Source organism: Sinohyriopsis cumingii, chromosome 5 (genome assembly GCF_028554795.1).
Source record: "Sinohyriopsis cumingii isolate HCF-2022 chromosome 5, ASM2855479v2, whole genome shotgun sequence".
NCBI lineage: Eukaryota > Metazoa > Mollusca > Bivalvia > Unionida > Unionidae > Sinohyriopsis > Sinohyriopsis cumingii.
Genome location: NC_142965.1, coordinates 62,367,537 through 62,394,096, shown reverse-complemented (window position 1 = coordinate 62,394,096; position 26,560 = coordinate 62,367,537). Strand labels below are relative to the sequence as shown.

General features: G+C 38.6%; 1 protein-coding gene across 2 annotated transcripts in view; it reads right to left on the bottom strand.

Moving 5' to 3' along the window:
* The window catches only part of LOC149799299 (uncharacterized), a 32,338-nt gene extending 6,390 nt beyond the window's left edge, over positions 1 to 25,948 (bottom strand). For both annotated transcript variants that reach the window (XM_089957051.1, XM_089957052.1), the window contains exons 1-2: positions 25,755 to 25,948; positions 21,078 to 21,240 (exon numbers count right to left, since the gene is read on the bottom strand). In XM_089957051.1, the coding sequence (XP_089813177.1) occupies positions 21,078 to 21,240; positions 25,755 to 25,809 (218 nt within the window). In that variant the 5' untranslated portion in view covers positions 25,810 to 25,948. The remainder of the gene's footprint in view (positions 1 to 21,077; positions 21,241 to 25,754) is intronic.
* Positions 25,949 to 26,560: the final 612 nt, after the last annotated feature.

The window sequence follows — 26,560 nt, the reverse complement described above, 5'->3', positions numbered from 1 at the left end:
GAAGCAATCATCAGCAATGTAATAGCCTGCAGTCTACCGGGGAACTTTGTCAGTGGACAGTTGTTCACAATATGCGACATGGTCTGTAGAGCTCCACAGCAACACGAAGAGTCAGTGGCCTGGCCCCATCGGACAAGGTTGACTACACAACGAACCTGAGCAGCAGGACGGCTGAATCCCACAACTTTTAGAAGCCTCCAAATGCCGAAATAAGCCCTTTAAAAAAAACGCGTTGACGCGATGACGAAGTCATCACTGTAAACGTAATTGGCTGCGTTTTGTTGTCGTTGCCGTCAGAAGGGGCTGAATCCCACAACTTTTTAGAAGCCTCCAAACGCCGAAATGGAGGGCTAACCATACGCCGTTGTTGTCGCCGTTGTTGCTGCGTTTTGTTGTCGTCAGCCCTCCTGCTGCTCTCTATCCAAAAATTTTATTTAACCCGACCGAATACCGTGTCCGAGGATCATGTAAATTTATTGTTATAAATCCGTGCGGGGTTGATTGGGCATGACTAAATAAATTTCTAAACTTAATTATGTCCATATCACCGCTGCACCAAGTCTGATGTATATTTCGTAACGTGTGTGTATCAACTCCGTTAAACACAACAAGAATATTACAGTTATCCCTGATCACTTTAGGAATTTGAGTATATCGTTGGGTTACATAAATCACATCAGTGTTTTGTGCCTGCCTCTGGAAAATATCCTGGCAGGATTTGATTGTTTGTCCAGCATCACATCGTCGTACACGACTAAATTATTAATGAATCCATCAATATCATCTATAGATGGTGCTTCATTAATGTCAGTTGTAAATTTAACAACATCATCACCATTTTCATTTAACAATTTTGCACTTTTATTAAAATCTTTTAACACTTCGTAGCATCGCTGATCGTCCACAGATGGAGCTACCAAATACAACTTGTCCCACTTCATCCACTTCATTATTAAATTAAGTAACAACTGCGTCTTACCACTCCCAGATGGACCAATTATAATCATACGAACAGAGTTTGGTAGTGCTGCGTTATGCTTAACTGGTTCTCGTTTCCTTGTAGCAGAAAAGTCAGTGATCTCCATTAGATATATTATAAAAGAATATGGATTTATATTGTGTGAAATGTAGAGCAAGTCCTCCAACTGCAGACATAACAACCACTACAACAAAAAATAATCGACAAGCGCTTACAGGCAAGTGTGAACGATGTGGTACAAAGAAATTTAAATTTATTTCCAGTGGAGCGCCGAAAACAAAAAAAAGGAGGTGATATTGCCGCCAAGTTAGCAAAATTACCAGGAGCTCCGTGGGCTAAATACCCAGGAGAAAAACATCTCCCAGGATATAATTACTGTGGTCCTGGAACCAGACTTGATATCAGGCTTGATGCCTTAAATCAGTCCAATCCAGGTGAGTATCCGATAAATGCTATCGATAAAGCACGCCATGTTCATCATGTAGCTTACCGAAGTAAGGATTTGCAACAGCGACATCTCGCGGATGTGAAATTAATTCACGCGTTAAATGCCATCACTGATAAATCTTTCAAAGAAAAGTTAGCTAGCTGGTTAATAAAATCTGCAATGAAATCTAAGCTTGTATTAAGCGCTGGTTATTAATTATAATGGAGTCAAATTATTATTCCCCAAGAGGATACTGGAGAGGTAGCGCAGCAATTAGTAAACTTGCCAGTGCAGCAAAAGTCACACATGATACTGCAGCGGATTGGTTATCCAAACAAGCAATATGGCAAATTTACCAACCACCGCCTAAACAAATTCACTTTGCACATTTTAATGTTAGTGTGCCAAATGAAGTTCACCTAGCTGATATATTATTTCTGCCACATGATACCATTCGTCGTCGAACATACAAGTACGCGTTAACTGTAGTTGATGTTGCAAGTAAATACAAAGATGCAGAACCGTTAACGACTAAAACAGCATCTGAGGTTGCTTCTGCGTTTGAACGAATTTATCAACAAGGACCTCTACGATGGCCAAATCTATTACAAGTTGATCCTGGTAAAGAATTTCAGGGTGCAGTATCATTGCTGATGAAGCAACATAACGTCACCATCAGACGAGGACATACCGCAATTCATCGTGATCAGGCAATTGTTGAACGATTTAATCGAACACTTGCTGAGCGGTTATTTGGATATCAATACGCGAAGGAATTCATTCCGGACAAGAGATCGCGCGAATGGGTTGCAAGATTACCAAGCGTGATACCTGCATTAAATAATGAAATTACTCGAACAACCAACATGAAACCTGCCATCGCGGTCACTAAAAAACATATACCTGTACAAAGACGTAGTTTTTCAGCACGACCAATACTGGGTGATGTCACTGTGAGATATTTATATGAACCAGGTGAACTTGAAGGTGGTAAAAAAAGACTGATCCCATTTGGAGTATTACCACACACAATATATCTAACATAACTAGATCTACTGGTAGACCAGCAATCTACAGGCTGGATTCGACTGCTCCTCAACGTGGATTCACACGTGAGCAATTACAAGTAATTCCCGAGGACACACAATTACCACCCCGATCACTTAACTAACACCAAGGGTGCCTGCACCCCGACGTCGATTACACTCAAGACAGGCCAGCATCACATTATCGCGTGTATGACCGCGACTGTTATCTTTTCTGTCTACGGTGAATTGTTTTGGGTGTTTACTCGAATACTGCCACAACATTATACAATTACAGCTCGCACAGTGATTATTCTGCTGTTGTTTTAACGCGTTAATAAATTCAACATCAAGGTCGAAATCGTGATTATTGTTTTGTCACTCTGTTTGTAACCAGCTATTTTTTTCTTATTATGTCATTGTTGTTTTCATTATTATCAGCGTTTGACTCATCCAAGACAATTCTTCGCAGTTGAGATATTCTTCTGACTCTGGACACAGCCAAGTAAACTAAATTTGACCACTCGATTCGATCATCAACGATCCAGACAGTTGTATCACTGATAGTCAGTCCTTGAGATGAATGTATCGTAATTGCATATCCTAGCGTCTACGGGGATTTATTCATGCTTAGTGCATCTTTGACAACATTGACATCAACTAGCACAATATCATTCAATACTAAATTCTGTTTCTCGGTCCGTCCTGGTATATCAACATGTATATTCTGTAACCGCGTATCAGCTGGTCTATAACACAGCGGCGTTGACAGCATTGGAAACTTTTCTTGTTGTAATTGAAATAACTGCTGTTGAAGTGTGTCTCTGACTATCTTTCTACTTGCCACTATCAAATCGTCTGGTTTCCACATTTTCCAAAAGTCGCTCATTGAAGTTTCAGGAATCATCTCGCGCATGATTTCACATTGAATTTTATTCGGTTGAAATCTGATTAATGTTTTAAATTCCTTCAACGTTGCATCAAATGCTCTATGATCATCAGACACTTCTTCATAATAATCAACAAAATCTTTTAACCACAAATGCGGAGATGGACAAACAAAAGGTCTTGGCTGACCGTGATCGCCGCACATTATCTCACCTGTATTTTTTGTTAGCAACCAATCCAGGAACAATTTTAATATATCTAACGACACTGTGTCTATTTCGTCCCAAATAATATTCCGCGGAATATATTTTGTTCCCATTCGTTCAGTAGTCCATACACCGCCGCTGGATTTGAAAAAGCTGTGATAGGTACAAGAATTGACTCGTCGTTGTTTCATCTCCCTGGCAAGTCTGTGTGTAGGTGTTAATACAATCATATCTGAATCGAAAATCTTCGATTTTCCACGAAATAATTCAATCGCTCGAGTTGTCTTACCAGACTCACCCGGTCCGTTCAAATAAACGGTTTTGTGTCTGGTGATTGGATCATTCACAGATGGTGCAGAAGACATTTCTGATAATTCTGATTTACAATAATTATCTTTGATAGCCACATCAGCGGATTCACAATATCCATGTAACATTTCCTTTTTTATTCTCCACGAACTCCATGATTCATCATTACTTGTAAAACGAGCCAGTGATTCTGAATATCTTTTATTGATATAAAATGAATCCGTTGCAACTCTAACTGCAGTGTCAGGAAATCGATTTATCATTGATAGCAAGTTTATAGAAACATAATCCAGCATCGAAGATCTTAAATGTATGTATTGAGGTGATTCTCCATTAATATAACTTACAATTGTGCCTAACTTTTTCCCGTCGGACAAGAAAGCGTCCTCCCGATTACAAAATATATTTCTCGCAGCGGCATCAGCAATTATAAAATTTAATTCAGCGTCATCGATAATCAATCGTGAGTGATGTCGTTTACGATCATATGCACCACCTTCAGTAAATTTACCGATTATTCTTCTATCGAGATCCTTTGCTGTTTTTTCACTATTGCTGAGTTTAATCTTAAGAACTTTAGGATCCTCACCGACAATGACATCCATGGGAGTATTTAGACTCTCTCGTGCATACTCTTCAGTGACTTCATCGAGACTGATACGCTCCGGTGTTGGTAACCAAACTAAACTCTGCGGTCGATATGATATGATTGTTTCACTAACAGTCAACGATACCAGGATTCGGCTGTCAAGCATATGTAGCAATAGCACTATTGGTGCCCAGCGCCTTTCACTAAAGTGTCTGCCAAGCCAAACATAACAGCACGGATGAAGTTTTTCAGCAAATTCAAACGACGTCACACGAGCAAATCCTGTCAGGGGAAAATCGGGTAAAGGACCGTTTATAGCAACTCGTGTCATCGAGTTCGTGGGATGTCCAAATCTTTTAAAGTATTCGTTACACTCGCCCATCCCAAGAAAGCTTCCCGGATAACACGCAATCATATCCACGGAAATCATCTCGCTGTGATCATACTCGGTATTCCGCAAACCGCCGTGTCCATACTTGACACAACTCAATTGTATGTCTTCGAGAAACTCACTTCGTGTTGGTCTCCACGAATTTCTCTCTCGCGCGGTATGAGCGGCAACACTTGGAACTGTAAAACAATTAGTTAATAACTGCTCAGTGTTTTCAAAATCTTCGAGTTTCACATACTTCTCTGCGAGGTTTTTCATTTGTTGTTGGAGAGATTCCGTCCGGTATAATTCACCGCTGGGTCTTACAAATTGATCATACTCGCCATCTTCGGAACTTTTAAACAACCACATCGACACAGGGTCGGTTTTGTTTATTTGATAAATAAAATCAAATATATTTCCCGAATAATATTTCACAACACGATCCCGCGGAAATATCGTAACTGCGTGAGTCCAAGCGTGAGCGTTATGATCAATGATATTTATTGGAGCTCCGTATCGATTATATTTCGATTTGTATAATACTTCCTCTGTTATCGTTGTTACGGTTATGGGAAATCTTAATGCTTTTTCTAGCTCAGCAACATCGTTTATTGACGTTCCTGTATCCTTGACCTTTTCAGCCCACGCTGCTATCTTGGAACGTCTTAGATCAGTTAGACCATTTCCGCGCATCGCATTTTTAAAATGTTCCATTACTCGCTTCGCTACACAATTCAGCCTTGACAATCTCATCGGGGTGAGTTTACTGATTTTTGGTTTTTTATCGGATAGATTCCATAAATGACCGCGGTCACATGATATGCTCGAGCGTAATATGGTCTATCAATCTCAGTCAGCATTCCGGGTTTGAAATCTTTACTTAACAGAATGGTTTTTCCATTAGCAAGGACAGGGTCATTTTTGTCACGGATAATCCACGTATCGGAATCTACTTGCACAATAAATTTTATTCTGAAAAATATTTCTGATTACCTTGATGAATATCAAGGTAATCAATAATTGTTTTCGCTCGTGCATCATTCATTGTAGCGTTCTTGACAGAGTCAACATTGACAGAGTTAGTGTCGCGTATAATTTTAAATGTGGACCACACGTGAGATGCACCGTCGTTACGAAATTCTTTTTTGGCATTTCTGATAATATCAAACAGATCAGTTAGGGCTCGTCTCCGCGAGTCAGGGGTTCGTCTGTCAAGATCGAATCTAAAAGCTTTCCCGGTGCCAATGGCAGATAATCTTTCAAACTCCTCCATATTATATTTAAGATAAACATTTAAATAAGAACTATTATATATAATGAATAAATGCAAGTGGCTTCAAGTTGGATCCGTAATTCCTTGTAATAAATCCTGCAGAAAAGAATTCTGCGGGGGACATTTCCAAAGCGTCCGAAGGGGGAGTTTAGGACCAATACCGTGTCTGCGATGTGGTGTTGGGGTCAAGAATAAAAAAACACAGTTATGTGCAAGTTGCGAAGGAAAGAGATACCGTGAACTTAAAAGATATTATAACCAAAAAAATAACGATGTTGCGCTAAAATGTGAGCGTGATTATTTAACTAAGTTTTCAGACAAATTATAAATTAGACAAATATATTATATATATAAATGAGCCAAGAATTTGTCCCACATCCTATCATTAAGAATCACGAAGCGAATCGTGAGGGAATAGTTAGAAATTGTAGGTTGAAAAAACCAGTTGGTGCTGTTAGTAATGCTGGTTATCTTAGATTTACTGTTGGAAAGAAACATTATCACAATCACAGGTTCGTGTTTGAGTGTTTCTTTGGAAAGATCAAAGACGATCTTGTAATTGATCATATTAACAACAACAAACTTGATAATTCTCTTCAAAATTTACAGGCTATCACACAACGCCGAAATGTTGCACGTGGGAATGCTGGGGGAAAGAGAGAGTCTATGGCAGTTAAATCTTTCAACATAAGTACCAGTGAAGAAAAAATATTTCACTCAATGAACTCAGCTGCCAAGTATTTTGATATTTGTGAACCCTCAGTACGAAAAGTCGCAGAAAAAATATACAAATCCGCCATTTCAAAAAAAAAATAAAGAAAAAATTGTTTTTCATTATTTACTTCACTAAAATCCTGAAGTTGTAAATGGGAGATAACTCCGTTAAGTATATCTCATGCAATTAGTTCCCTCCCTTTGTCAAGGTGATTGCGCAACACTCCCTGAGATTGTGCAATACCAAGAGCGGTATACAATTATTTCTTTTACAATTGCGTTACAGTCTATAACACTTCCGCGTTTACGAGTACAGGTATTTTTCATAAGTAATATAAATTCTGTGTTAAAATTTAGATTCACTGTTTAAATTCCAGTTCAGAATTTAAATTGAGTTCAGAACTTGTTAACTGTCAGTAGTTACCTATATAAGAATTTTTAAACCTTGTATTATCAGATTAGACAGTGGCACAGTGGTAGCGCGTTTGACTCTCGTCCCGACTTTATCAGATGCCATGTTCAAATCCTCGTCACGGACATACTGTCGACGGTGCCCATTTGGGGTTTTATAATAAAATGGGGGTTCCAGCAGGGGCCTTGTGTACATATCTCCTCCACGTCGAATCGTGGTGGTGTGTTTTTCACCCCTGGGAATTCGATTTGGGGGGGTATGTACACAAACAGTTTCATTTTCGCTTTGAAGCCCCCAAAAATAAACAGTAGCCTTGGATGCAGAAAGTTCTACGTCACATGGGTCAAAAAGTCGAGGATGCCGAGAAGCTATCAGAAAAGCTCTGTAAGACTGAGAAAAAATCACCTAGACAAAATCAAGGAAGTAAAAAAGACAGTCTGAAAGGACCTCGTAAAACACATAGGCCATGATTGATAACCGCTCATCAGGCTACTGTTTATTTTTTTCTTTTAAATATATTATATATATGAATTACGAAAATATCAATGATGTGATTGTTGCTATAAAAAAAATTAGAAGAGCGCGGATTTAATATATCACTAAACCCTGATTTTGAATCACTACATGAAGCTAAATGCGCAGGGCGTTATATTCTTCCTGCTCAGTACCGATTTATAAAGACGATCCAGACCAATTTGTATAAATCACTGGCTACAGTAGAAGAAGCACAAATAAATAAATTTGTTTCATTGTATCGTGCAATTGAAAAGATTAGGTTGGAATTAGCTCAAGAATATGAAACAAGGAAGATAATAAATACTCGTGTAAGAAGATTAAAGAATTGTATATCCGCTGAAATCAAGGCTGGCGAAATCAAGGCTGACGAAATCAAGGAAGTAAATATCTCATTTTGATTTGATCGTCAAGGAAGTAAATACCTCACCTTGATGAAGTCACCTTGATGAAATCAAGGACTTGGAAGTGAAATTGAAAGTAAAATAAATGATATATTTTTTTTTACTTGCATCAGTCTGAGTTAGATATAAGAGTTATTGCTCTTAGTCGGTGGGGTTTAATGCAAGAGTGAGCATAATTGAGAATTTGATATCTGTCGCACACAATTGAAATAATATGCTCGCGTCTGAGACTATCTAACTGTTGCTGTGTTAGTAAGAAGTCTTCGTCTCCGTATTCGCCAATAATGAATTTAACGTTAATTTCTTCTTGTGCAAATGCAGCCCTAACTGCTTGCTCGAGCGCTTGTTTGTCATACACGAAAACATCTACGTGGTGGTACATATATATCTAATCTAAGATCTAAATACGCGTATATATTCTAAAATTTGATGTATACTGCAATGCGCGATCACAATATGATCTTTTTATAGTCGCTGTAGTTGCGTATCAGTCAGTATAAAATCGTCATTGCCGTATTCATTTTTTCCGGGGTAACTTTGCCAACACTGACAGCTTCATCAAGAAGTTCTTTGTTATGCATGAAACATTTCACGCGGTGATACATTATATAATACTTGCTTGATTAATTGTGAAATCGTAAATGATTTTCGGTCTTACAGTAAAAATATTTTATTTCATATATTTTTTTTTTGTTTTTTTACTAAATTCGCATGATTTTTACTAGTAAATTACCTTCCCAAATTGAGAAATTGGTCGATGTCTGTGATTTTTTACTAGTAAATTACCTTTCCAAATTGAGAAATTGGTCGATTTCTGTGATTTTTACTAGTAATTGCCCTATAAAATTCAGTGAATTTGTCAGCGTTACAGAAAATATAAAATAAAATTAATTTTTCACTGAAAAATCCCTAGGATTTCACAAGTAGACTAATATGTAGTGTTTCACCTCGAAAATCAAGAAAATGGCCACGCTGGTCTGTCAGCGCGAAATTTATTCTGGTCAGCCACGGATTATGACATCGTAGATAGACCGGATTGATCGGCTCTTGCACAATCAGAAATCCAGGTGGTACATCTTTCGGAGTAAATGAATAAAGAACAAATCCTTGCTGGGCTTGATTTGATACTGTCGTGTCCGTGCTGTAACTGCCATCAATGACATCACACACAAGATTGACCGCGACCACTTCGGTTATATTTACGATGCCCGGAGATACAAGCCGGCCTTCTCCGGTTGGGCTATTGTTGTGTCTGAGGATAGTTGGCTCCGGTAGTGTTCGCCTGTGTTGTGCAAATATGTCATCAAAGGACTCATTGATTAGATCATTGACAGATTTTTTATTCTCTGCTGGAGAAACATATCCGGGAAGTTTAAATGTTGAAATATCTTCTACGTGTATTTTATGCACATCTGCAAACTCGGTTCTAACAAAGCCCTCTTTGGCGTCTAATACAGCTTGAATAAATCGTATATTAATATATTCCATGTCATGTGCAAGCTGATTTAATATTTCTACGCGTTTGATGATCTCGCTGCGTGAACTTGTTGTATCAGAAAGATGTTCTTGGAAGCGCTGCCGTAATTGCTGAAGTTGTTGTTTATAACCCTGACTAATGTGATTAAAAAATCTATCGATGGCGAATGTGTTTCTTATATCCCGCAGCCACTTTGGAGTACTAGCAATCAAAGTCAAAGCTGACTCTTGTATAAGATACCGATCGTGATATGACTTATTGTCAGTGATATAATCAGACTTTTTAGGTTCTGATAGTATCGGTGGCGCCGGTGGAGCGACTTCAGGCCATCCTAACACTGTTCTGATCGAACTCTGATATATATCCACGGCGTAGTCTGGGGTGCTTATTTCGATGGCAGAAGACAGCGTTGGCTCATGAACAGTTATAGTTATCTTAGATCCCTTTGTTGTGATATTTTTTATTCGACGTTGTAATTCTTCATTGATTTCTTCGATTTGATAAGACCCGTTGGTAACCCAATGACGTTCCAGTCGGGAGTGCCATCGGGTTTATTTTTATATGCAAACACAAACGAATTATTTCCTGGCAATCCACCAAACGATCTTGATCTGATATTGGGCAAACTGTGATATACTCGCAATTGTGCTAACGCGATCTCGTTTACTGGAATCGCAGTTGGAAAATTAATATTGAATTCTGGCTTAGTTGAGGTTACTGTTATCATTGAAGTTCGCGCCGGGCTTATATTTGCGACTATCTTTTGAAGTAATTCCGTCATTATTTATCTTTTGTTGTTTCAGCTCGAAGTATTTTGTACTTTGGGTGTAGTCTTCATACATCTTTGCCACTTCGGCGAATTCGGAATCTGATATTGTTGTATCATCGAGACTGGATGATATCAGCGACGACAATTTCGAGTAGGTGCTCGTGGCCGCGCTGTTTAACTTTTCATATTCGTGCAATTTTGTTAGCGCGCACGAGGATATTTTTTTCGCGAAAATATTAGCAACTCCTGCAATTGTCGTTGATGTTAAAACTGTAATTGTGACCGCTATTGCAGTTGTCACTGGTGTTAGCGCTGATAATAATTCTCCCATAGATGCAACTATCGCGGATACTGAATACACTATTGTGTCTAGGATGATTACACGCCGCTTGTATTTTTTTTACCTTTGCTGTACATTCGTTGATGGTATTTTTTTTAACTCTGACTGCCATTCGCGTACTTGATCGTACCTATATTGCTGAGCATCCAGTGTTGTCATTGATGCTGACTTATTTTTTAACGCCATTTTATTATTTTACGCAGTAACCAATTGAGGCGTTTCAGCTACAAATTCCAAACACCACCAGTAAGATGTTGCGGTTAATTTCTTGTCGGTGGATTCCAGTACAAATGTTTCTTCGGTTCCCTTGTTTAATATGATACTCACAACCCCGGAATATTTGTCAGTGGAATATCTCCAGGGATATGTTGTGAAGATTTCAAATTTAGCAGCACTGAACACAGACAACCTCTACACTCCAGTGACTGTTGCTGTATATTGGATAGTATTGTTTTGTTTAGACCATGTTGCAAATCCAGATGATACTGTGTATACTATGTTGGCAATATGCCCGGGAGTAACTCCAGTGGGGACTTTAATCAAACTGGTTTTGTTAACGACATCAAGAATCCCCGCTACGATATCCTGCTGTGTTTGTTTGATTGTGTCAATGTTGGTCTTGTTATCAGAAAGCTTCATATCGATGACAGGAGGAGTTCCAAAGAACTTATCTGTAGTCTCATCGGTTTTTTGAAAGTTTCTACGAAGTCCTGTGAACGCGTTTACATGAACATCATACTCGGCTCGCAACGTGGTTAGTTTACCTTCAATGACGTCAACATATTGTTTGTTTGCGGCATCTTCCGGGGATGTTGGATCTCTTAACACAGCTATTTTGTTGCCGTTCATGCAGAGTTCACCTGTCATTATATCACCGGTCTTTTTTACACGTTCCCCTGCAGCTTTCTGCGTATCATCTCGAAGCGCCGCAACTGATATCAGCGAATCTCTGATTTTTCCGCTGTCAGTGAAGACAGGGATGTTACCCGGAGTAGCTCCAATAACCCTACGAATTATTTCATGCCATTTGATATCGCTGGTTTTTAGTTTTCCGTGTCGGTCCTGAAAAATAACAACCTCATCTGGGTCTATCCCGGTCAGACTTAAAAGATTATCGATTTCATCCTTGGTTGCATATTTTGATAAATTTTTATCAGCGCGCTTCACTTTTCTGTTGAGGAGAGATCTTCCGTAAATATCAACCATTATTTAATAGGAAACTGTTTAAATCGACCCGTGGTTTACTCGTGCACAACTTTGTGAGGTGGTTTGGTTGCCGTTGATATCGCATCGAGAACATTCAATACTTGTTGACCACATATCGGAGGATCGGTCAATGTTTGTGTTGGTAGCGTTGAGTACCAAACTTTTGTGCCCTGTCTTTGACAGGGGATGTCTTTTGTGTATTCGAGAAATTCAACTGGCGGTGCTAACCCATACGAATCAAAATAGATGATTCCACGTGGATCGATCGCGTAAGCAACCCATTGAGTTCCTGGACCATCGCTGTTATCGAGATTGATAATTCCGGTTTCTGGATTATTCGGTTGTCGTGGTAGTTGATCTCTCATAAAGACGCCTCTGAAATTTTTTATATTTAATTATTTAACAGCATCAAGAAAATCAAAATTGGACATCGGTGTGGGTTTCAAAACCGTTTTGGGTACCACGATGGCGGAGTTCCTGGAAGTCTTAACCCGCATCCCTTTTTTGTATCCTTTCCCTGTCGCCTTTTTCAGTGCCATTCCAGCAGCTGTTCCAACAGCTCCTAACGCGGCTGCTTTTGCGACTGCGGGGGCAGTAGCAGCTATCAATGCTGGTATTGCTGCGAGAAGAGGAAATATACCACCGGTTTTAACCATGTTCTTGATCGCGGCTGAAGAAAAATCAAGCTGGGTTCCAGTCTTCGCTTGCTTTGCTTTATTAAAATGATTAAATTGTGTTTTAGTCAACGATAACTTGTTTGGACCTCCAGTAATTTGATCGTGTTTTAAAGTTATTTTTGCCCCACATGTGCTTGCGTTTTTCGATTGTAATTTCTTAGCCTGACCAGGGGTCAGAGTGACATTAACGTGACTGTATGACATTTTTATAATTAACGTGATCGATCTAATTGCGTTGCTGCTACATATTTTCCACTGGTGCATCAACGATTCTCATTCGACCACTAATACCTTCAAGCAACATTGCTTTATCGGAAAGTATGACAGCGATTGCTCTGTAGGGACCGAAAACACCTTCCGCACCAGTAGGATCGGGAATTGGCAACGTACCGACACGAGCTCGAAAGTGAATATCAACAACAGACTGCATGGATAAGTCAAGATGCTCCAGTGAAAAGTAATAAATCGGGTACAAGTTTGTAAAATCAAACTGTGATATTTGCGTCCCAGTATCTATATTTAGGTTACGCGTCAGGAATGTCAACCAACGATGATATGAGCGCGCCACATGATTATTTGTGTAGCTCAGGGATATATCGTCGGATGGGTCTTGTTGGCCGTTTATTCTTAGCGAAACCTAAGTAACGTCAAGTTTGTCAAATATCATATGAGACTTTGGCTGATTACCCGTCCGGGAAATATCCTGCAGCGCAATAAAGATATGTCGTGGCGCAGAAACTCCTTGTTGTGATGCTATATGCCAAGTAAACACATCCCTGACTTGACTCTGAATGGCGTCTGTGGTTACTGTAAACCATGATAGCAATGATTTACCACCTTGATTCATAAAAGAGAGCAGTCGCGGTTCTTCTGTGACCGATGGAGTTAGCACTGGCATCCACAGTGAAAATTTTGTTATTCTTACCATACCAGGATTGGCAGCACCAGCTCCTCGCCAGATCGCATCATTATCATCAGCTTTTCTATGAAGCACAACTGTGTGTTTGGCTCCAAAGATGACTTTTCTGACATCTCTGCAAAATCCGAAGATGTGAGAGAGTGGAATCGCGCATGAAAAATCTCTGGTATTTCCTGACAGCATTGCTCGGCGGGTTGCAAATCCCAGGTTGTAAGTCGCGCTAGTACCAAAAACTACCGGCTCCACATCTGCGTCTTGAGCAGCGTTTGAGGGTTTTTTTTGTATTCTCATAGTATACTGAATGTGATCAGCGCTGTCGGTGATATCCTTGGCAAACATCATTGATGGACCGGACGATCTTGTAAAGTCGTCAGAATATCTTGCTAGACCAATTATTGTTGTGGCAACATCGACATCATTCTCAATCGATTCGATATTTTTTCCATCAATCATGTATGCGGCGCTGCCGAACAATGCCATGATCCCGTTGTTGACAAAACCAACTCGGTCATTGGGATCATAGTTAGTACCATCTGCCTTTACAAGATTGCCTTCTACTTCAATAAATGCCTCAGATGGCAAGAAATATCTACTTGTATCGTGAACTTGAAGTTCAATACACCCTCGCTGATTTGGATCTCTTACATCATAGGAATAAACTTGATAATCATGCACCGATTTGTCTCTGGGGACCGGCGCATCTATAGCACATGCTGTATCGGATATCGGTTTAAACATTTTATACTACTGCGCGTGATTTCAAATGGATGACAGTCCGCTTCCTGCTATTAAATTTGATGTGATATTTCTTTGCGCGTCAGATTCCAACGCCGTTAGTTTTTGATTTGCGGCTTGATTTATTATTTTACTAACTTCCGCGGCATAGTTTCGGTACTTGGCAATTTCACCGGTTTACGTTTTATTAGTCGCGCTAATCTTTCTTTGATTGCCGAGAGCGCTTTGCCAGCAGCGCTGACAATTGCCCCAGGAGCTTTTTCACCAACAACATTAATGGCCTTCATTGATAGTTGTTTTGCAAAAGGGCCCAACTTTGGTGCTAAACCTGCAAATAATTTTTGAGCGGTATCGCCAAGTCCGTCTCCGTAAGCTGCTCTATAGATTGGTAATCGTGAATTTACTGCTCTGACTTGCACAGGTGCATAGTGACTGTTGTACATAACCATATTATGCTTATTGTCATGTATCTAATCGCTTTCAACAAGCTCATCAACGAGTTCTTGATATATGTAAGCATCCATAACACCACCTTGAAATAATCGCCGACAAATATCAGCGGCTTCATTAATTATTTCCCGGGAGTTGTTTCCGGCACGTCTTTCTCCGGTAAGAACTTCTAGCCGGGACACATCATTGAAAATATTATCAGGGCAAGGAATTCCATAACCGCTGCCAGTCGGCGGTGGTTGTCCCTGCAAGGTAGAAATAAGAATAGGTTGAGATTTTTTACCCGGTAATTGAATTGTTCCAGATTGTGTCGGATGAGTAGCGGGGGGCGGGGGGGATGGTAATGTTTGTTGCGGACCAAACATTAAATCATAAGTTGGCGAAGATGGATCAGGTGTGTATTTTTCCAAACGCCGGGGGGGGGGGATCAAGGTTTTAACAATCAGCTAGCGACGGCGAAGATGGATCAGCTACATCTACGTGTGGTACTACTAATGTTTTTTCTGGCGCTTTTTGGGGTCTTCCTCGTTTTTTTTTTCTCTGTTTGTTGCAACGGCGCACGAAGTGAAAGGTGTTCTGTTCGCAACGGAGAAGGGTCTTTTTGACGTTTCTTTCCTTGTTGTTTTTTCTCTTGTTTTTCTCGTTCTTTTTGCTCTTGTGCTAATTTTTTGTTTTCTTCCTTTTTCTTTTTATTTTGCTCTCGTATTATCCTTTGTTTTTCTTGTTTTTCCGCCAGTTGCTGCTGACGCGCTGTTTCTTGTTCTGTATTGTAGTCTTTCATCACACTAGCAAAAAATGGATAATCAATATCTTCTCTATTTATGGCATAATCGTTTGTAGCTATTTTATACAACCAATCACCCCAAGTATCTTGCTTTACACCCTTGACATACTCGGGTTTTAAATATTGAGCTCTACTCTGATAATTTTCGGCAGCAATCCTACCAAAATTATACTTTCTACTGTGAGCAGCTGCTAATTCCTCGATTTTTTTTTTATACCCTCGGGGGTAAATCTTGATTTGAGATCAATAATTTTTCGTCTAACACGTTGCAACGCGGATTCTTCTCGCAATATTTGAGTAAGACTTCTTTATTCTTCGGGATCCCTAATAGCAGTTAAAACCTTTTCAGTGATTGCAGTAACAGGTTGAAATAACTCTTTTGCTTCAGCTGCATACTCAACTTGTGCTTGTTGTTGTAATTGCACATCCTTTTTAAACTTTTCCTTCACCGGGATATATTTTTTAAGTGCTTCTTCTCGCTCCCTAGACAGCCTGGCTGTGTAATATTCTGAGTGTACCATTATTTCGTATAAGTAATTTTTAATTTATATCCTCGGCTGGGTTAGATAAAATTTTCGGATAGAGAGCAGCAGGAGGGCTGACGACAACAAAACGCAGCAACAACGGCGACAACAACGGCGTAGGGTTAGCCCTCCATTTCGGTGTTTGGAGGCTTCTAAAAAGTTGTGGGATTCAGCCCCTTCTGACGGCAACGACAACAAAACGCAGCCAATTACGTTTACAGTGATGACTTCGTCATCGCGTCAACGCGTTTTTTTAAAGGGCTTATTTCGGCATTTGGAGGCTTCTAAAAGTTGTGGGATTCAGCCCTCCTGCTGCTACCTGTCCTGTCCGAAGTCGGTTCAGCGTGGTCCACATATGACGTAGAAGGTTGAAACCAGGACGGCAGACATGTGGCTCAGCTATGAGGGAGTGATTTACATCTGTTGAAGACCACTCGACACTCCACGCCGAATTAGCTGTCATATCCTCTGGTAACGAGCCGAACCAGATTTTTGCTTCTCGAAGTCAAGCGGACTGCTGGATGTGAGGTGATGTCCACGTACAGTGGACGTTTCTCACTGGCATAGACTTTGCCAACACTTTTGTGGTTGTTTCTTGGCAAAGCAGATGTGGAGGAGGAATGTTACACGGAACAGAAGTGTCTTTGCACCTATAAGTATGATACAATCCCTGGCTCTCATGCATGGAGGAGATGATAATGGTATAGCTTAAAAAGTGGTGGATTGAATATTCAATGTCATTTATTTCATTACAGTGTCAAAATACTTAAAAGTTTAATTACTCGACCACTTCGAGAAACCCAACATTTTAAGACTTAAATAGGACATAGTACATGTACTATGGAAGGGTATCTTCTTTTTCACCACATGATATAAATTATTATTATTATTATTATTATTATTATTATTATTTCAGAACTCTAAACAAAATTTGAATGCATGGATTTTAAACTCCCTGGAACCAATCGTGGCTTCTTTATTCTCCATTACTTTTTTATATCCGATGGCGTATTTTGTGAACAACGCCAAATAATCGGGACCCCGAGTGGCTGAGTGGTTTAAAGCGCTCTCTGTTACGGATCACTGCCATCTCACCTCTGTCTGAGTGGGTTCGAGTCTCGGATTCAGCCAATGTGGGTATGTAGAAAGCTTGCCAGTAGCTTTTCGTGGGTCGGTGGTTTTCCCGGGTTCTTCCTCCACTGTTAATACTGGCCGCCACGTATAACCTATCGTGTGCTGAAAAATGGCGTTAAACCCTAAAACAACAACAACGCCAATTAATCAACTTATGATACCAGACTGTGTCTTAATCAACTTATGATACCAGACTGTGTCTTAATCAACTTATGATACCAGACTATGCCTGAATCAACTTACGATACCAGACTGTGTCTTAATCATCATATATTATACACGTTTGTTTTTAAATTCTTCAGACTAAGTGTATTTCAGGATGCCTTAATTTCATTGGTTACCTGGCTCTCTTTAAGTGAGTGATGCAATACTTCCATCTCAAACGTGCACGCAGTATCGATGGAATGACACGATAATTGTTATTGTTCAAATTTCCATGATAACATAGTAACGTGCTCACGACAGGAACGGTAAACTGGTATATTTGGATGAAATGCTCGATATAAAAGTTTTTCGTAATTTTAAAGGATTCAGTATCTTCATTATGTTTTCTTAACAATTTGTTTGCAGATTAGCATGTAAAACATAAGCGTGATCCGCTCACAAATGTCCGGCTCTCAAACTGCTGATAAATATAGCTTTGCTCTGAGTTATTGCAATGCCAAAAGATAAGTCTCTACTATATCCAGTATATTAGTTTTTAAAAAATATATGGTCGGTCCCTAAGAATGAAAAAATTCATACCATAGTATTGTGTCAACAGTGTTACGGAATGGAACATGTAAACAGGAGTAATTGGTCTTCAACTTCAGTACAGATTATTTTCTTGGTCATGAGATATATTCAGCATGTACTGTACAATCTCAAAGATTTTTGCTCTTAGTATTATTACAACGATAATGTCAGTTGGAACGTCAAAAATAAATTCCAGCTTGGACCACGTCTTTAAACAAAGTAGGCCTACACGTACAAGACACATTGTATCACCTATCCATGACATCACGCAACGTGAGCGTTTGTACCCATGCCCATCAAGCGTGGTTTCAAAATGTTATTATTATTATTATTATTATTATTATCTGACAGAACAATCATCTACAGCTAACTGTACATTTTAAGTGAAAAGATTCCGCTATTCCAGTGCATTTCAGTTCGTAAGTATACGTGTTCTATTGCCGATAATTTTGGAGGAGGATTCGGGCAAAACATTAATATTCTTTTATTTGATACATGTGTCTGGGTCATTATGTCATTTCATGACACAGCGAACTTTAATTTCTGGTAGGAGCGTCGTTGTCGCCATTATCGTCATAAAGAATATTAAACCTGCAACAAGCAAGCTCTCCACACCAGTGGCCCTACAGGAATGCCCAACAGACACAGGAGCTATTAAAAATATGTTATGGCGTGTAGGATGGTATCACGAAGGCAATAGGTACAATTTTAAAAAGACATCTTCCGACAATCAGCTACAGGGGAGATCATTAACGATAACGACAAGCAAGGTGAGAACATTAACGATAACGACAAGCAAGGGGAGATTATTAACGATAACGACAAGCAAATGAGGCAGTGGGTGGAAGACTACTAAGAGCTGTAATCCCCTGAAAACATTGTTAAAATATTTTCAAATGACACACCCCTCAACGCCAATATAACTATATCAATGATTATCCAATAAATGTGTGGTTACCACATACCTGGCCGTTAGGGACAGCCTGACTCTGTTAAATGGGAAGATTTGGATTAAAAATGAATCACCAATATTCAACTCGTATTCTTCTTCCGTCTTTGCGCCTTTGAATATGTCCTTTCTCAAAATTGGCCTCACACGGACATTGAGAATAACAACCTCGCAATTAATTAAATAGTGCGCTGTGTGCACACTTGTTAACCAGTCGTACATGACCAACTGTCGAGCCTGTCATAAAACCTAAAACACTCGTGCCATCCAAAGAAGAATAATATTGGAAAACAAACATGCAAGGTGGGTAATGGAGGCCATCAGCTTGATGGAGAGAGTGCCACCTCCTGGATCGGGTTTATGAGTTGGCGTGCTGCCTCCACAACACATATCTGAAATAATGCTACACAATGAAATGTAAAAATGAAAAAACGAGAAGGAGATGAGAGAGGAAATCTTACAAACTAAATACAAACTGGATGAAGAACCAATAAACATTTGGCCGGAAGGGACATCCCGATTGGATGTCAGAAGAGGAGAAGGAAGACATGGGGAAGGAGGCCGATGAACCTAGTTGTAGGTTAGTGGTCTCCAAAAAAGAGTTCATAGGCAAAAATATGTGCAGCCTGCGGCACCCGATTCGGTAGGTGCAACCAATGCTAAGACATTGTAGAAAGCAAACAGCCTTTTCCAGGGTCATCCAGATCACTAGAAAAGAGAGATGCACGTATGTTTACATACGTACTTGTAATTGCCTATGCTGGTGACAACGAAGACTTTAAACCCCTTTTTACCTATTCCCGTGTGTGTGCATGTGTGTGTGTGTGTGTGTGTGTGTGTGTGTGTTTATAAGTAATTCTAAGACAACAAAGTTAACGTGAGGGGAACGCTATGGTCTCAAACCTACGACGTAATGTTAATTTTTATTTGAGGCTACAATCTTTCAATGATTTGTGGCTATAATACTAGTCAGGGCTGCGGGTGGCCGAGTGGTCTTTACCTATCACTGTATCTCACATCTGTCTGCGTGGGTTTGGCGTCTCAGGCTCGGCAAATGTGGATATGTGAGAAAGCATGCCAGTAGCTTCCCGTTGGTCGGTACCTCTTATCGGGATTTCCCTATGTTATTCCTCCACCAGTTATACTGGCTGCCATGTATAGTCTACCATGAGCTGTAAAATGGCGCTAAAACCACGGATACTAATTATAACTGATAATTTCAATCTGACGTAATCACTGGTATTCAACCAATCAAACACCTCTATCTGACTATTTCGAGTAATGATTGTCTCTGGGTTTTTTTTATTATCCTTTAAGACCTTGTCTTTGATGGCGACGAAAATCTTTCTGCATGCTATTTTTTGTTTTGAAACAAAATATTTATAACCATTAGCATGTTGAAATGTGTTCCCAAGATTTTTCCAGTTTCATTTTGAAGGCAAGATCAAGAATAAGCTCATAGTAAACCCAAATTTTCACCTACCGGAATCTGGCAACCAAACCTGTTGTAGCCCTTATGTAAAAATTATCAATACCATTTCAATGTTAAATATATATAATGTTTCCTACGAGTGATGTGAACATAAAATGTCCAACATTGATACCCCACATAACCCCATTTGAGATCTGCCACATGTAACAATGTCACCACGTATTACAGGTCAAGCCCCATTTGAGGTCTGCCACATGTAACAATGTCACCACGTATTACAGGTCAAACCCCATTTGAGGTCTGCCACATGTAACAATGTCACCACGTATTACAGGTCAAGCCCCTTTGTGGTTGGTTACTGTAATATTATTTTATTGTTTTCAAATTCATGTTATAAAGCAGATCGTACACAAGAAATACACAGTATACCGTGGAAAAGAATTTCTTTTTAATTTAGAATGTGGTGCTCTAATATCAAACATACTGCATCTTGACTGGGCATGTATTAGTAAAGGTTTTTAGAAATAGAAACAGATAAATCGGATGGTTTAAATATTTCTTTATTTTAATTAAGTGTCCAACTCTTCCATGATAACCGGCAACCTATTTCAAACGCATGAATGTTTGTTGTACCCATATGTTGCCATAGGTCTTCCTTTACTTGTGACACTTTTGTCATTTTTAATTTAAATGTTTTGATGAAATTGATCCACCGCGCAGCAATGTCAATTTAAATCTGCAGAACATGAAAATGATAAAAATCCTGATTTTTTTACCGGATCATGGACGATATTTATTAATCCGTGTTTCTTACCAGTATGTAAAACGACTTACCTTTGACAAAACTCGTTAAATAATTTTAACGGTTGATACATGATAGATGAATTGTTCTCTATAATTTTCCCCACAGAATAGGTGTAATTTTTTAGGCATGTCATCCATTGCGTGTGATATTCGTCATTGCAGTCAGTCGCCCAAATTATTTTCACTTGCATCCCTGAAATAAAAATAAAAGTCTATCTGTCTATATGCCTATGTTTTGCATTGTCTTGTCCTTGTATATTTAAAATCGTCATATATGTAAATGGTATCATAAGGAAGTATTGGCTAGCCATTATTTTCACGAATGTACTTAATGCACAGCATATACAGATATAGTATACTATATTCACGTAAGGTGACTTCTTTGCATTGAAATTTTAATAGAATGTATACATTGGGGGAAGAGGATTATCTTAAGTGTGTATTGACCAGCCCTTACAAACGTGTATTTTAACACTGTGTGCGATTATATAGAAAGCAGAATCTTGTCAGGTAGAATGATTTTAATTCATGGATGATTAAAATATAAATTATAAATACAGCCGGTAAAATGAAGCCAAAGAGTTAATGAGTTAATGTTTCTTATATATATATATATATATATATATATATATATATATATATATATATATATATATATATAATATGTACGCTGTATAACTGACATACTACAAAATGTATACATTTTTTCCTAAAAAGGAAACTATGCTTGCCGAATTTCCTTTTCTTTAAACGTTTATACAGTGATAGTATATATTAAAGATGCAGCGTACATACTTACTATACATATATTTTATTTATGTCACATGCTAATAAATATACTTTCATTTCCAACTCAGTTATGACTGACTACGGGCAACTGTTTTTTGACAGAATCAATGAACTCTGCACAGCCCTGTCCAGTGTGTCCGCTACGTAGTTCTTAACATTTTGCAAAACAAATTGAACTCTCCTTTGCTAATTGATATGTTACTTCTTTTACTTTTTGAACTTCTATTTTTTTCGTAAATACAAGACACGCTTATGACTTAAACAAGAAAGATAGTTTAAAAGTTGTTTTGTCCCAACTTGTATCTCATCTGAACTAAGTCTTTTTAGCAATGTACATTCTGCACATCGCCCTTGCACAGTGCTAAAGTTACTCTTCTGAAAGTAGTTAATGACCTTATCTCTGCTTTGGATAGCGGAAAGAGTACAGTCCTCACCCTCCTTGATTTGTCTGCAGTATTTATTTGACAAATAGACCATGATATATTACTTCACCGTCTCCAGCATGTACTTGGCATTCATGATACAGCCTTACTGTGGTTCAAGTCCTACTTGATCAGCAGGACACAAATTGTGTCCGTAAATGAATACACTCCAGCCCAGTTAATCTATGTTCTCGTGTTTCTCAGGGGACTGTTTTTGGACCTGTTCTCTTCATTCCGTACACTCAACCGCTCTCAAGTGTCATCGATCATCATCCAGTGTCTCACTAATTGTACGCTGATGACTCCCAAATAAACATATATACCCACCCAATTCAAGTTGATGCCGCAATCCAAGGTGTAGAGAGGTACATTTCCGATATGAAATCATGGATGACATGTAACAAGCTGCAGATGAATGATGATACAACTGAAGCCATTCTGGTTGCAACATAAAGACTTTCACATTCACATCCTTTATCTCAATCAATAGATATCAGCAACACCAACATTAAATTCACACAGTCAGTACGAAAAACCTAAGTGTTACTCTCGATATTACCCTCGCATTGCACCAATGAACATATGCAAGGCTGCATATATTGAGCTGAGACGCATCAGCTCCATTAGCAATTATCTTACAGTTGATACCACTAAAATACTTGCGTGTTCCTTAGTACTTTCAAGACTGGACTATTGTAACTCAAATTATGTATGGTTCGTCTCAATATCTACTCGAGAAATTTCACAAAGTTCAAAACACGGCTTCTCGGATCATACTTAGAGTACCACGATCAGAGCATACCCCTCCCCGCTCTGTACCCTGCACTGGTTATCCATTCGATTCAGAATCAGACACAAAATATGTTCTCTGTGCTACGTTTCACTGACAGACTCCAGTCCAACATATTAGTACCTATCCGATCTCACCCATGTGTACACACAAGCAAGATACTTACGCTCCTCTTCTTACACTCGTATTCTCATTATTCCCACTATACAAATGAAGACCTAATAATGTTTCCTTACCGTAAACATTTTCAGCATGTTCACGAGAATGAAAACTCAGCAAACCAAAATATCCTTGAAATTAAAGCATTTGACTTGTCTTAATTCTTTCCCACTTTCATTTCAATAAACTTCATCTTCACATAACCGAAACTCTTCTGCGGCCTAATGTTGTAGCGCCTTTTTGATGTAACTGCGCTATGGGGGAATTAGTCACAAGCAAGAGGGTTTCTTCTTTTCTATTTTAAATGGAATTATGTTACCTCTAGTTCTTCATGCTGACTCACTGCATTATGTTTGACATGGCTTTTTAAACAATCCTAGGGGACTTCAGAGAGAGCATTCCCTGAAGACCTATTCCAGAACTAAACTTCTGGTTTGATTGTGTTAGGTACTACAGTCCTTTTATCTAACTCTAATCTACATATCAAAATGCACAGAATCTAAATTATCTAATACTAAATAAAGCCATACACACTCTTTTCACACTGATATTGTACGTTAGAATTTCCAAAACTATTATTTTGAGTAGGAAATTACTTGTAAACTTTATCCTATTTGAGCAAATTAATTCAAAATTAAACTATGACTACTCAACTCTATTTTAAGCACTTTATACCTACTAAAAGAGATTCAAATTTCCCTTCAACTGGTCACTAATTTTAATGTTCAAGTATTAAGGCAAACTTGCTATAATTGATTTTAATTAGCTTTACAAACACATCATCCAACTGTCCTACTGACTCCTTTGTTTCAATTTCTCAGCACTGTAACCTGACACCATATCATTTGAATAGCTGCTGCTAACATAGTATTGACCCCAAATCTCTGCCTCTATATCTAACAGCAGACTGTAGAGTTACTCCTCTACTATAGACATATTGTTATTAAATTTATGTAGAGAAAATTTAACACAAATATATATCTTCTCTTCTAAAACTTATATAAATACCATAGCACCTGAAATAACTAAATTTAGCCCTATAATACTAATATGGACGTAGCCTAAAGAAATATTCGGTTCCTCGTGTCACCATTGCACTAAACTGAACACCATACAATCGGGGATTGTTGACAATTAATTGTCTCCACACGCCATTGTGTAATGACGGTCCTCCCCCTCAAACAAATATATTTATGATACAGAGTTAGTTTATAACACTTTTGACAGACTAACTTCTAATCGAGAGGTCACCCAATCACATTTACAGATATAAAAATACACAACATCACTAAAACAAAATCTTAAAAGTAAATTTGGTACAGGATTATAAACACACACGCATCTTGTTTGCGCTCTTAATTGGACCATTATACAGAAAATAAAACCCTGATAATTTAAAGTTTAGTCTCGGGTCTCAAGTTTGAAATTCTTGAAATTGACACTCCATTATAATTTATGTCAGTATCAGAACTTGAATGTATACACGTGCATCGACCCATTCGTTGACCTAGTCCAGTAGGTTGATGGGTGGGATAGATAAATATATGCCTCCTAATTGTAACATTCAGTCTGTATTCTTTTTCCTTTTGTTTATTCACCAGCCGTGACATAGTGAACTTGTCCTAGGGGTACCAGGCAGTTGATAGAGGTTTGCTCCGTAAAAGTATGAATGTATATATTATCGCATGCGTATATTTACGAGGCATGAACAACAACTGAACAAAAATAAAAGAAAGTCTGGAAAGTTCAGTTGGTTTAGGCCTATTACCGGTATTGGAGCGGGATGGGGGTGAGGAATGGACGATGGTTGGTAGCACAGATTTTCCATCTTTTAAAGTTTTCTCTTTATCATTACTTGCTTGGGTAAAAATTGCAATGCATATCTATCTACACTAGTTTGTAGAACCTCCTACTGAAATGTCATAGTCATTTTCCCCTGCGCTCTTCAAAAAAAAAAAAAAAAAAAAAAAGGAGTGAGAACGGCGTGAATAATCACGTAATCTTGTTTTAACTTTATAAGATGAAATAATAATGTCATAGTATGTATCCTAAATTATTGCAATAGATACGTTAATGTTTTTTGGGAGGAGCAGAAAGTTCTGTTACTAAACATCCCCAGTCCCTTACCCCACCATCTTGTTTCACCCCAATAATGAAATGGTCGTACCTAATGTGTTGGCAGCTCAGTATACACTGATCATTACAAGCAAGAGGTGTAACTCCTGATATACCGGTTCATCATATGACAACTGATGTTCTTGTTTGTTAGATGCCCAATATGCGTTGATCGCATAAATATGAACTAACAACGGGTTTAGAATCCTTTCAAATTCTAAACGATTTTCAAACAGTGGATCGGTAGGGGAATATGAAAACAAATAATGGCCAAGACCCATTGTTACCGGTTGCTTTTTCAAATTTCTTCCCGATTTCAAATACAAGGAGAATACAGCGCTGTGCTATTTATTGACGTATGTCACGTGAAGTTTAGTTACAGATACTTAACTGAATGGAATGTATGGGTAGATTTCTGCATATGTCACTTACCGCAAAGAATGATCCAACACCAAAGAATAAGTCCCATTCTTACCAGACTGTACATAAAATACGTACATCAAATAGACGAATATAAGTTATTATTCAAATAAAATTAAAGATTTATCCTGTACTGGCATGCACTTGAAAGACACCTTAAGTTACAGTTGCTTAGTCAACCAATGTGCAGTCTTTTCAAAAATTCACAACGGATGATAGCCTTGCGTTCTGCACACCTGTCGTGGAATATTATATTCGCTTGAGTTTATTTAGTTTCAATAATGTGGATTGGATAGAATTTGGTAGGCATGGTTATCGATGTAAACGAACGGATGTATCAATGTAGGGACGTACGTATGTACAAATCTACATATCTATTCTTAATCAGGTCAAATATATACATATTGTCAACAAATAAAATTGCCATATCTTCTACAAATGCATCTTAATTAGGAGCTGATTATATTTATTAGATAATTTATATAAAGTCAGTGATAAAAAAAATCTTGTATTAGTTGACGGAATTAAGTATACCCTTTTTGGTTTGTGAACAGGAGAGATTCTATCAGAAAAAACATTAATTTCTTTTATATCCTCCACCATTATCTATCTATCAGACCGCTCCAGTGGCTTAGGTGGTAAGAGCGTCCGCCTCGGCTGCGGGAGGTCGCGGTATTGAACCCCGGCCTAGTCACATCAAAGACTTATAAAAAGACTTATAGAATGGTACTAGTAGCTGCCTCGCTTGGAATTCAAAATTAAGAGGTTAATGTTAGGACTGGCCGGCCTTGTTTCAGGATAATGCGACTACGTGGTGC